Genomic DNA, 13,640 nt, shown 5'->3' on the forward strand with positions numbered 1-13,640 from the left:
ACCTTGGCCTATGGAATCATAGCACTTTTGCATGTCAAACATCCATGTGTGTTTGAGTAATCTGCATTACAACTCATCACTAGAGGTACGCCCACTCACATTTCCTCCTGACAACCACAGATGCTTCCACTTGGAAAAAGTGACAAGAGCAAAGCAAAGCATGTATGTCTGCATTCCTCATTTGAATAGTTCAGGTCAAAGATTGCTCCAAAAGTCATTCTGGAAGGAGGATTTCTTTTCAGATAATTGCCTCGAAACCCTCTGTTTTACTTCGTGTTTTCCAGGCATAACTCAGCCAAATGAATTCCAATCTCTGGCCAAGCTCAGCCTATGGACAACAAATTATCTATGTCCTCCCCGCAAAGTAGGCAAACTCCCCCCCTGCAGTGGGGCTGCTCAGGCAGTTACTTGCTAGATACATATTAGCCATTTCCAACCCACATGGGAGGGCGCCTCTTGAGGGAGCTTGGCGACGTGTTCCTTGTCCCTGTGAGCAGGTGTGCTGGTCTCAGGTAGCTTCAGAACCCAGCGGAAGTCCCGTTTCCATGCGGGGTCTGGCCCTGCTTGACCGAGGCTCCTGATAATCCACTTGATTATACCTGCTCTTTCATGTGAAGGAGGAGAGACACCTGCTCCATTACCTGCCTCACAGGACTCGGGGGGGAGAGAAAGAGCCAGCACTGAAACACCTTGAGCAGAGTAACAGTAACATTCATATCCAGCCCTTTTCTGGGCCAGGCAGTGGGTTCCGGGCCTCAGTCCTCCCCACATGGGGAGAAGCAGAGATGAAACACAGCAGCAGGGACAGTGGTCTAACTTCAGAACTCCTGTCCTTTCCCACGATGCCCCACACCCACAAGCTCTGGGAAGGGTCCACACATGTGTCTCCTCTTCTGGGAAGGCATCCAAGGAGATGGTCCCAGCCTGGCCAGCTCCTGCCGGATGCTTCCTATCTCTGGCCACAAGAGTTCTCTTCAGTCCAGAGAGGGCTGGTTGGGGAGGCTGCTGACTTCTCCCTGTGGGCCTGGGAAGCCCCACGTTTTATACCCCTCACTTCTTGACTTCAGTAGCACTCTCTGGGGGGAGTGTATCCACAGCCGGGGGTGGGAAAGGGGTGCTCAGTGAGGGAAGTCATGGGCTGAGGGACTTCCTCACATAGCTGTGTCGTGGGATTGCATTCAGCCTTACTGAACAATAACAACAGATACTATTTTTTTTTATGTCTTTAAACTGCAAGCACTATTAAACCAAAAGAATGCCCACTCATTTGGCATTACACTTTATTGGACCTAGTAAATATCACTTACATCCACTTAAATCAGATTTCAGCTTCTCAAGCACATAATTCTCATCAAAATGGCAGCAAAAGTCCAAGAACAAAAATTTTAAAATTGAACTTTCTTTCTCCTGTCCGTGTTGTGGGGGTGAGTATGAGCTGGAGGATCTATGGTTTTCTTTTGAAAATTTGGCTCTAACTCTTACCAGCTCCATGACTTTGGCTGAATGTTGACCTTTCTGGACCCCAGTGTCCTCCACTGTAAAGGAAGGCTAACCCGGGGGATCAGTCTGTTGTGTGTTCAATGACACAGCCTTACAAAGCATCGCCCACAGTGACCGGCTCTAAGTAAATGCAGTCGTTGTTAGTACTGTGTCTAGAGAAGTTAGACATGGGCTGAGGTCATGTGGGCTCAGGGCTGTGCTCTCCTGTTCTGTGCCGAACCTGGAACACCAAGGTGTCGCTCTCTAGGTGACTGGAGCCATAGTGGGTGGCACTTGGATTCATTCATTCATTCATTTATTCATTCATCCCTGCACTCATTCAGGATATATTTGCCAAACCTCTCCTTTATGCAGGATGCAATCCTAAGCGCTCAGCTTCTCATGGCAGAGGCAAGACTATTAACAAAGTGAAGACGTAAAATAGGGAGGGTAGGAGAGAAGATGTGGGCAGGAAGGCCAAAGTGGGCGCCCTCCTTGGGCTCAGCTAGTGGGAGACTCCCAGGAGACTCCTGTGAGTGGGTCACAGGAAGCCTTAACCTCACCTGGTTGGGTAGAGTGGTTGAGGGGACGGTGTACTAGAAAATGACTTAATGTGGACCATAGAAATCAGCTCCTTAGCCCTAAAGAATAAAGGGGGAAATGTTTTAAATTCAGTGGAGAGCTTTAGGGAAAATGTGGAAAATGGGGCTGCGGGTGTGGGGGAGGGGCTGCTGTTGACAGGAGGATGTTCAACGTGAGAATGGATTACCAAGGAGAGTTTTGGATATTCTGGAAAAGGGGGGAATTATCTGATGGCAGTGAAATAAGTGATTTATTCTTTTGACGTATAACACCACAGTTCCCTGTCTCCTGAGCATTGGCCCATCCGGGAAGGAAGATATTAGGGACTAGTTGTTTGCTGAGCTCAGAGTCTCTGTTGACCTTAAAACAACTTGCCTGGAAGAAAAACGACCTAGTGTATATTTACTATTGAACATAATTTTCCTTAGGAAGTCTGCAACCCTATTAAAGATTAATAGGGAATCTTATTTTCATATGTTTCTGCTTAAAGTCTGTTTGTGCAAGTGTAGGCTGTTAGCCATTCAGACATCCATTTACCTTCTTCCCCCACCCCTCCCAGGACAGGCAGAAGCTAGGCTCCTTTAATGTGTGGAAGGTAAATCAACATTCTGCTGAGCAGAGCTTGGAGCTTGGGGCTCAGTTACCACAGAGGTATTTAACGCTTGTCCTTTGGGGGTAAGGGCAAAGGGAGGAATCTTGCAAATTATTAAAGTCAAGAGAGCCTGTGTAATTTCAATTTTTCATCTTCTGGGAACCCCCAAATAAGCAAGGTCTGACTGAAGGAGTCCAGGCAGCATTTGGGATAATTTCTAGAATTTACCTGTGTTTCTCTAAAGTAATTAGAGTTCAGTTTCTCTGGCTCTAAACAACATGATGCAACACTTCTTTCTGAGGGGACAGACAGCATCTCCTTAAATTTATACAGGCCTGATGCTGGCCAGCTTAGTAGAGAACCACATCTGGGGACCACATGTAGTGACCTGTGGAATGGTCTTGACCTGTTTCTGTGAGCGTTGATTCCATTGGCCTATAATACACATTTCTCTGCTAGAAGATGTGGAGGACTCACAGGAGACATCGCTCTTTGGTCGTAATGGTAGGATTAAGCCTGATGTTAATCATGAGTGTTTTAAGCACATACGGACATTGAACAGGTGGATTAGTGATCTCAGGACAAAGCGTTTCGTATGCCAAATTATTAGCAGAAGAATTCTAAGAAAAAAATCAGTGTGCCTGTCTCTACCCTAAGGCTTCATAGAGGTCTCAAGAGCAGTGTGGACCTCCTGGGTGGGTCCAGAGCAAAACAGAAGACACAGCGCTGACGAGTCCTATCGTCCTCCAGGAATCTGGAGGTCATACCAGGTGCTAGGGGCCTGGCACACTCATCTTCCAGGAACGCTTTGAAGGACTTATGTCATTCAGCTGGAGTAAGGTACTCACCCCAAGTGCCATGTTTAGCAAATGGTTAAATTGAAATTGAAGTCCTGGTCCATTTTCAGATTCTTTATTCAAAACCTCTACTCTACATTGATCTTTGGTTGTGTTCTGTTTTCTGTTGCGGTTGTGTCAGATTACCACAAACGTGGTGGCTTTAACACAAATTTATTCTCTTACATTTCCAGACATCAGAAGCTATACACAGGTCTCATGGGGCTGAAATCAAAGCTCCCGCAGGACTGAGTTCCTTTTGGAGGCTCTAGGGGCGAATCCATTTCCTTGGCTTTTGCCCACACACATTCCTTGGCTCGTGGCCCCTGCCCCCATCTTCAAAATCAGCAAAAGCTGGTCCAGTCTTTTGCGCATGGCATCTGACCTCCTCATCTGCCTCCTTCTTCCCCTTTTAAAGATCTTGTAATTACATGGAGCCCACCTGGATGATCCAGGGCAATCTGCTCACCTCAAGATCTAAAACTATAATCACATATTCCAAGGCCTTTTCACCGCCATGACAGGTAACATATTAACACATTCCATGGGCCCAGAGACTAGAGTGTAGACATCTTCTTCTGCCTACAGTAGTTTTTCTGCTGAGGTATGTTTTTAATTTTTGCTGTATCATGAACCGTAGAACTAGTTAGTCCCCAGACGTTGCTAGAAAGCACAGAGCCAAGTATGTAGCTTTCATCCAGCCAAGGGTATGTGTGCATTTTGTAGTAACTGTACCACTACCTTTGTATGATCTTTCAATGACCCCAAACACCCTCATTCATTTCACATTTATTCTGTTGCATCAAAGCTACATGTGAATGCATCTCGAAATTCTTTCTGAATCAGAGTGGGCATAAATAATTCAGTGAAACCATGGTGGGTAACCTTTGCTGCCCCAGGGTTCCCGAGCAGTTGACTTGGAGCTTCTTAGGTTCCTGGATGAATGTAGGGCAACTGCTATAATTCACTCCCGAAGATGGAGGTGCCTGCAGAATTTTACAAAGTAAACTCACACCATGTTGGTCTAGAGTGTTAAGGTACGGCTCTGCTGGTGAAAGATTGGTTGAACGTCTAGATTTCTGTTTCTCCTTGTGGCCAAAAGCCACAACGCTGATGACTGAAGCTCCTGTGCAGAAATACCAAAGACTTATTGGATAAGATTGACTCTTAAAAGAGTTTTAGCTTATTTGTCACAGACCGTTATTGGATATTTGAATGCTTTATGATAATTTAATCATCCAGAAAACCTCAAATTTTTTTCCCCTCAATTTCTTCCCATAAAAACAAGCACTGTCAAAACTAAGTTTTCTGCTCTAAAGGACATCTTGTAGCATGGATAATACAAAACAACTTTTTTTTTTTTTTAAAGATTTTATTTATTTATTTGAGAGAGAGAATGAGAGAGAGCACATGAGAGTGGGGAGGGTGAGAGGGAGAAGCAGACTCCCTGCTGAGCAGGGAGCCCGATGCGGGACTCGATCCCGGGACTCCAGGATCATGACCTGAGCCGAAGGCAGTCGCTTAACCACCTGAGCCACCCAGGCGCCCCTATTTACAAAACAACTTTATTTGTCTTGGCAGTGCAGCACAAGACTGTTTGCAGGGTATCTGTGCTCTGCTATGATTTACAGTCTGCTTATACTATGGCCATCAGCGTGTGCCGTGGAGAGATCGGTGAGGGGGGTGGAGGGAGGGGTTCTGGCCGGAGGGCAGCTCTGGGGCATCCGGTCCAAGGCTGCCAAGAGCCCCTTCGCCACTGGAATGGATTCCCTTGCCAACTGCCATAGCTTTTGCTTTTCACATTTGCCATGTAGAGATTAGCTGTCAAACCCTGTCAGCCTCTCTGTAGCTGTTGATTGACAGCTGTCAGTGCTCATGCAAGGTAGCTTTGTGAGCGATGCCGAGATCGATCAGATGCTGACCCAGATGTCCTTCAGGGGCTGCCTGCTGTTTCATGTCCTCGGAAAGGCTAAGGAAGCATTGCACCTCTGCCCTGCAGCATGCTTACACTGAACCCTCACCCTGGAGAGACACCCCAAGCAGGATACATGGACTAAAGCCATGTGTGACTCCACCCACATTTCCCAAAGTCCATCCTTGGTAGGACTTTGTCACAGCCCCATGGGTCAAGCCCAGAGGGTGGTGGCCGTAGCCTCCTGTGACCCTCATGCTGGGCCAAGAGCTACCAAGGAGCTGGACAAGCAACTGTGATCAGGGTTCTCCAGGGCGAGTGAGGACAGGGGTGTTTGTTAAATGGGTTGGAGCCTCCCAAGTATCATGATGAAGCTGAGCAGGGATTTGGGTGGAACAGGCCAGATCTCTCCTTGGCCACAAAGGCCATATTGTCCCAGGAAACAGAGGCATTAGGCCAAGTTTCTTGGACCTCAGAGTACTCTTTCCCAAAAACAGGGGGCCGCAGTTTGGCTAAGTCAATGAGAAGTACATTAATTGGCTGAGGCTTTAATTATCCCACCAGGAGTGGAAACCCACAATAAGGGGCTGAGAAACTCAAGGTGTACAGAGCTTTGGGTATTTGTGCCTGGGTGTGTGAACCTGCCCCAAGGCTTTAGCCCCAGAGTAGCCACACTCACTTACCGGCCTGGGGAAGATCCTAGCTTTCTGAAGGGCGGCCTGAGCTCCCCCAGCTCTGCAGCCTGTCCCCCAGAGAACATGCTAGGCTTTTGCACCCCTGGAGGCCCGCATGCACAGCACAAAGTGGGGAACAGCAAGGCAAGAAAACACCTCTGCAAAATGTCTTAAATATAGGCTTTGATTTGCGAGAGGATGCTTTCCAGATGTGCTCTCCGGTAGGCTGCTGGGGAAAAAGGGCTAAGGTAATTTTCTAAAAACAGAACGAGAAAAATCTGTTTTGTGTCACCGTACCAGAAAATCACCATTCCAGAACTCTTGCTTTGTCATCCCGGCACTAATATTAGCCGTCTGTTTTTCAAATTATTTTTATTCTGCGTAAGAGATTAGCAGTATTAACAAACTCACTGATAGTCATTTAAAAAATACATCTTTCTCCCTAAAGCCCAGGGGAAAAAAGTAGCTTTTCTTAAAAATGCCTTTATTCTATGAGCTCATATGACTGAGAGGTATTAAGTAACACCCCAGGATTCCTGGCTTCAGACTTCTCAAATTTGTTTTGGTCAGAGTCACTCCACAGATGTAGCCTCAGGATGTGATACAAGGGGCCAGCAGAAGGCAGGCTAGGATGTACGTTCCTCTGTGTTGAGCTTCCTGTGGGTCTTTGCTGCAAGGGCTTAACGTTGGGATGGACCAGGAATTGGAGAGCAAAAAAAAAAAAAATGAAGTGATGGAAGATGAAAATGTATTGGGCATTGTGTATTCTGGGTCCTGGGTGAGGTGCTTTATAGAACTGTGAGTTCTCCTAGTAGCCACGTAAAGTGACTGTGGATGGCATTCGCCCCATTTCCCAGGTGAGGAGATGGAGAGTTGGAGAAGTGAACTAGTTTGCTAAGGTGTGAGAGTATGAAAGGTAGAACTGGGGAGCGAGACAGGTGCGTGTCCCTCCCAGGCCTGGCATGGTTTATCTCCTCTGACTTTGTTTCCTCTAATTAAGAAAACCCTTCCAGACTACATGGCTTGCATTGAAAGCCGAGACTTGAAAGCCCTGATGCTCATACTGTGGTCAGAGCAAAATGCAAGTCATTTCTTACACAAACAGATGAATAAAGGGATCCCATCCCAAGGTTCTGGGTTTCAACCGGTCAATCAAGTTCTGCAGTCCTAAATGGATGCTAGTGCCATCCCCAAAGCCCCTCAATAAAGGGAAGCCTAATTCATCGGTAGACTCACCACCCTCGGATGCAGGGTTCTGGATACATCCTTGGCCCCTGCTGTGCTCTCGCGTGCCTTTCAGAGCGCTCACGGATGCTGTCAAGTCAGTAGAACAGCGTTCAGCTCTGAAGAACAGTCTGGCCAAATGGTGGGAGGGGGAGAGCAGTTATACACCCGATGACTTAAATAATATTCCTGGGAACTTAAGGCCCAGCCCCCCCTGCGTTTTCCCCTTCCAGGGCTGACACCTGCCATCTGCCTCCACCCACCGTGTGACTCTGAGCAGGAGCTTAACCATTTTGGCCTTCAGCTCTCTTGCATGTGAGATGAGGGGATCCATTGGAAAAATCTGGGTCTCTGTACTCAGAGGAAACCCAACGCCTAGACGCTAAAATCATGTGTCATGGCAAAATGGAATCACAGGTGAGAACAATAATAACGCTTTGAAAACAAGTGCTCTTTTTTCCCAAGTATCTTCAAGTGTCCCTAGATTGTATTGCTGAAGTGGAAGGGAAATCCAAGAGCTAAGTAGTTCAGCAACATCTGTGGGAGTTCTGTGTAGTTCATGTCAGAGCCTGGATCTCACTCAGGACCTCAGGATTCCTGGTTCAGAGCTCAGTTCCACCAACCACGTGACCTGTGTCCAAGTATGGGATTTATCCTGGAAAAAAAAATTTATTTTTTTTTAATATTTTATTTATTTGAGAGAGAGAGTGAGCACATGAGCAGGGGTAGAGGGAGAGGGAGAAGGAGAGGGAGAAGCAGACTCCCCTGCTGATCAGGGAGCCCAATGCTGGGCTTGATCCCAGGACTTCAGGATCATGACCTGAGCCAAAGGCAGACGCTAAACCAACTAGCCACCCAGGCACCCCCTGGAAAAAAAACATTTAAAAGAATAGGATGATCCAGGAGGAGTTAAACTGGGCATACTAGTATGTTTGTTTATTTTTAACCTGTTTGCCATACCACCGTTTTCCTAAAAATGTTACAGAAAAGGTAGGTAAATGATTTTCCCCCCACTGTCAAAAGACCATCAGCTGTTTGAGAAGACTCTCCTAGATTTTATTGTTATAATCATTTTTCTATTTCCAGTTAGCAGCACGCTTCCCTTAGTATGATATGTTCTGCATAAACCACTGTTTTTCTCTTCAGCAGATTTCCTAAGGCTACCTTGGAATTTACCAGCGTTTTCCTCCTTTTTAAGGGTGGAAATTTTCTCTTTCAGAGGGAGATACATTTCTACATTAGTGCCTATTCATTTCCTTTTCATTTTCTCAGGGAAAAACAATCAGGTTCATCACTGCTGTAGTCATGGAGATTTCATGTCTCCAGAAGAAATCCAACTGTGGAATTTCTTTGTTAATCCCACCCTGGACGTTTAAGCTTTTGTGTTTGGATCAGTGCAGCCCAGGCAGGGGAGAGACCGAAACAGGTTACAACACGACTCTTTAACCCAAGGCGGGCAGGGGAAGTGTGTGCAGCAAGGGCTGTCCCGGGATGCTGGGGGCAGGGGCGTAGCAGGGGCTCAGGCCGTGGTTGGTGACTGGACAGGTGAAAACCTTAGGCTGGAACCACCTGCGAGACGCTTGCATCCCACAGTGCAGTGAACTCAGTACAGCCACATCTTCCTTGCAGATCTGTCCTCCCATGCGTTGCCCCTCAACAGCACCGCTTTCTACAGTCTTGACTTCCATTCTGGTAAAACCTGCCTCCTGGTGCATCCTCCTTTCTTCCTCTCCTTCAGGCCTTCAGATCTCCCCACTGGCTCCCCACTGGCTGCAGTCTCCTAAGTAACCATCTCTCCTGCCACTGGCCAGTGTCCTGCCTCTCCATTGCTGCTAGAACAGTGAGGGCACAGGGCAGGTCTCAAGCAAATTTTGGCTGAACGGCTGAGAGACCCAAAAGTCTTCCAAACAGGCAAATCTGATCATGTTACTTCTCTGTTTAAAAACCTTCAGTGGTTCCCAGTGGTTTTAGGATAAAATCCAAACTCTTAGGTCATTCAAGGCTCTTCACATCCTTGCCACCGTCATCATGCATCACTCACCATTCTCATCCCGTCGCTTGGCCATCCCACGTGAACAACTAACAATTTTCTGGGTGATGCATGTGTTACGTATGGCGGTTGCAAATGATTTCCAGCTCTGGAGTCAGATTGAGTGTGGTCATGTTCCAGCTCCACCACAGAGCTCTACGACCTGGAGGGAGGTCACATAAACTCTCTTTGCCTCAGTTTCTTCATCTGCAAAATGGGACTAATAGGATCATCTGGTAAGGTTGGTGTGAGCATTAAACGCGTGCATACGTGTCAAGCCCTTAAATCCGTCTCTGGCACATACAAACATTCCATTATCGTTACCCTGGGAGTTCAGCGAACTTGCTGACTTTATCATGTGCTGCCTCCTTCTGCCTGGGATGCCCCCTCCACCTTGGCCTGACAGATCCGAGCCATCCTGGGACTCTCAGTCCCAATATCCTGGCCTCTCTGAAACGAACATCTGTAGCCAAGGAGTGTTAAAAGCTTAAGTTGTGGCATTATATCCTGGTTCTACTACTCACTATTTTACTCTAGTTTAAACTTGCTAAGCTGTGGTTTCCTCCTTTGTGAAACTCAGATAAGAAAATAATCGCCTCTACCTTATTAAGAGTTGTCAGGGAAAAATATAAAGACATACCTAGCATATACTAAATCCTTCATTCACGTTAGATATTACTTTTATTAGCAGCCTTTCTGCCTTTTATCAAGAACTAGCCACAGTATCATTGTACTCTGTTTCCTTGTTTCTCTGGATGGGTGATTTGAGTTCAGAGACAGAGAACTTACGCATCACTGCTTCTCAGGCACTTGACACATCATTTGGGCCATGGAACTTTGGAACTGACCAGAATTCAGGGCTTTATCTATACATGTAACCATCTGTAACCATTTCTGTAATTTGCTCTAAGAGATTTCAGAGGACCAGAGAAGATGTTAGGAAGGAAGGGTGTTTGAGGTCTAACTCTTCTTTCTTTGGGAGGTCCTAAAGACTGCAGATTAAATGGTCCTACACCATTTCATTTGGCCCAAAGGTGCATGGGAATGATGGGCTGGCACTTCACTCCCAAGACATGACATGTGCTTTATCAGTAGGATTGAATACCTCATACTGGTCCTTAAACAGGGTTGTGCCAATACATACTAAATACCTGGTTATCCAAGAATGATACAAAGCCCTGATTTGTGGTGTTTGCTGATCACCGCAGTGTAAATACTCCCTCCAAGGTTACTCTCAAGCCAGCACTGTGGTGTTAACCAAGTCGCAAGATCCCTGAAGATGGACCAATCAGCCAGTCATGAGCTGGCTCCAGCACAATACAATGTAAACTTCAGTTTTTCTATCTGTAAAATATGAGTCCTCTGAAGTTACCACCCTATCTCCGAAGTAGAAACGTCAGAGGGTCGAATGTGAAAAAAACAGGCAAATGTTAGTGTTTTGGCAATGCTGCACATGATCATCATTATCTTGAAACTCTTTCTGTCCACTGGCCATGTGCATCTTAGGATCTATGCTGACAATCTTCTCTCACAAGCCAGCCTATCTGATCTTCTGCTCAGAGCAGTGTATCTGGTTTTATCCTCCCAATCAGGGTTATACTCTCTGCAGCAGACTGACTCAATTAGCCTTTCATTCCAGAGTCCAATTGTGAGTCAATTTTGAGGTTGTTAAGCGAAATGAGTCTGGTGGCATTAGCCTCGCACTGAAGGATAGTAATCCGCATCACGGTGCCGTTCAGTTAATAGTCTGCTTGAGAAACTATAAGAAACAGGGACTTGGAGACAAAACAACCTTTTGTCCATCTCTGGGGGACAGGCTGGGAGCGCAGAGCTGCCAGGTCAGAGAGCTGCTCAGGGTGTGGGCAGAACTGGAACCCCAGCTGCCTGAACCACAATTGGCCTTTGCAAAGTTAGAAGCCCACCAGCACTAGATCATTAACTTTCATGACCAGGAAAAGTCTTCTGAAATTAACACTCAGTCCAAGCTGGATGCCATTGGAGCCGGCTGAGTAAGCCTGAGCCACCTTTAGGGATTTCCTTGGAAAAATAAATCCTCTAACCAGGCTATAGAAAATGGCCAGGTTTTATGCCCTTCAGTGTGTTCAGTTAGAGTCCGAAAACACCAACTAGGCTTAGACGGTGGGAGATCCAGGACACGCAGACAGGCGCACGCACAAGTCTCATTTGGAGGATTTTGCCAAGCCACTTAGCTTCAGCACATGGCCCTGCTTGGGAAGCGGGATGAAGGGTCCTCTCTGAGAACTGTCAGGTGCAAAGAAAATAAAGCTTTGCTCCAGCATCTGCCCTGGGGATTGACAGTGATGGAACCAGGCTCCCATAGACAGAGGGCCCAGATGGGCGCAGCTAGGGAGGCTCAGATACCCCTGCTTAAAAGGGTTCAAGGAGAGACCAGTCCCTCACAAACACCCTGCAGCCTTTGCAATGTGCTATGAATTTAGATGATTTCATTGGGCCTTTTAACTTCCCGATAGTTACAGTTGTAGTAAAGGGACAGATAATGAGCTTCCTGCAGACCTTTTACCTCCGTGATCTCTGCACACGCTCCCTTGTTCCGCCCCGCTGCCACGCGAGCTCGCATATAACCTAAGGTATGCTAAGTAAACACAGTTTTTTGGGTGGAAGGGAGTAAAAACAGCACTATGTATGTTGGCTGCCAATTTGGGTAAGCTGAAGAGAAAAAAGCTGAGACAGCCGTCCATTGTCTCCCATAATTGCCGGATAATTTAAATTCTCTTGAAGTCCATTGTGTTCTTTGCTTAGAAGCAGAGCTGTTGTCTGCTGAGATGACCTCTGGTGGCCCTGCTCTCATTCAGGATTTCTCCAACAATATCCTCTTCAGACTGAAAAACAGCCAGTTGGCCACAAAGAGCCCTCTGCCTTCCCAGACCAGCATGTCTGTGGCCCCCTCCCCACCTCTGGGGCTCTGCAATTTCACCACCACTCAGGGCTTCCCAGTGGACTGTGCAGGCCCCTGGGCAGTTTCCAAACTGCAGACAGATACAGCACATGGTCAGTGGCCCCTCCAGGCACCACCTCCCCTGGAAGGCCCAGTCACATAGTGACTGCCTAGAAGGGGCATCACCTGTCCCTCCTGCTTTTCCCTTCGGTTCTGGAGTGGCGAGCTCCTCCTCACTTGGCTGGAATCAATCTGTGTCCCCTGGGCTGGTGAATGAGAGATAACTTACAAGACAAATACACGTATTTTTAAAGCCAGCAGGAATTACGGGAGCAGATGGGCTGTAGGATCCTATTTGGATGCCAGGGACATGTTTCTGTATAAAGTAAATATTTTCCCAGTGTGGCTCTCTGGTGAGTGTGTAGAGAAGCATATTTCCTAAAGATGCAAATAAGTCTGTCAGAAATAAATATTGAATGGAAACTTCAAAGCATCTAGATTTCTCCAGTTACAGGCCCTGAAGACTTCTCTGCAAATAAGCAGACACACAGGTGGGTAAAAGTCTGGGGGAAGGAGGGGACGGTTGTGTGGGGGCAGGTTGGATAAGAGGGGGTGCTAACATCCTCAAAGCGCACACTTTATATATATATATATATATATATATATATATATATATATATATATTGTGTGTGTGTGTGTGTGTGTGTGCAGAAAAAGGAGTACCGACGAAGGAACAAAGAAAAGTTTACATTGGTCCAGAAGTTTAGGGTATTTCAAAACTCACCACTTGCCCTTTCTTTCCATTGCAGGTCTCGCCTTGCGGACTTTTTTACCAACTGCCAACCCGAGTCAAGGTCTTCCAGCAGCTGTCTAAAGGAAAACTATGCTGACTGCCTCCTCGCCTACTCAGGGCTTATTGGTAAGATCGGGGAGAAGCGGGACGGGAGGGAAGTGTGGTTTACAAAGACTCACAGACTCTTGCCATTGCAGCTTGCCAGTGTCTGTAAAAGGAAAAAATCGCCCAGTAACCCTCTGTGCTGGGGTTTTGATCCCCTGGGAAACCCGGGGTTCATGGCTGTGCAGAGGCAGAGGCAGGAAGCAGGGAGTAAGACAGTGCAGGTCTGAGCGCCTGAGAAGCATCCCCCCGGGGAGAACCGCCCACACAGAACAACAGGAGGAAACAAACAAACAACATGGCCGTGGAAGAGGGAAGCAAGTCCATCTGAGCTCATTGAATTAGGGCACTTGGGAGGCATTCCGTCTGGGGAAATAAAAAAGGCTGTTCCCCAGAAATGGGAATAAAACCCCTAACTACCGGGGTCCTTCTCACCATTAATATTGTTGGTAATTCAGCTCCTGGTGGGCAGGGGGTGATGGAGCCTAAAATGGTTCCCT

The 13,640-nt window shown here is 47.0% G+C and overlaps 1 protein-coding gene across 3 annotated transcripts in view; it reads left to right on the forward strand.

Annotated features, from left to right (window-relative positions):
- The window catches only part of GFRA1 (GDNF family receptor alpha 1), a 208,625-nt gene that overhangs the window by 161,876 nt on the left and 33,109 nt on the right, over positions 1-13,640 (forward strand). For all 3 annotated transcript variants that reach the window (XM_081823446.1, XM_081823445.1, XM_006742956.3), the window contains one exon: positions 13,055-13,164. In XM_081823446.1, the coding sequence (XP_081679572.1) occupies positions 13,055-13,164 (110 nt within the window). The remainder of the gene's footprint in view (positions 1-13,054; positions 13,165-13,640) is intronic.

Source organism: Leptonychotes weddellii, chromosome 6 (assembly GCF_054177405.1).
Source record: "Leptonychotes weddellii isolate Sample4059 chromosome 6, ASM5417740v2, whole genome shotgun sequence".
Classification (NCBI taxonomy): Eukaryota; Metazoa; Chordata; class Mammalia; order Carnivora; family Phocidae; genus Leptonychotes; species Leptonychotes weddellii.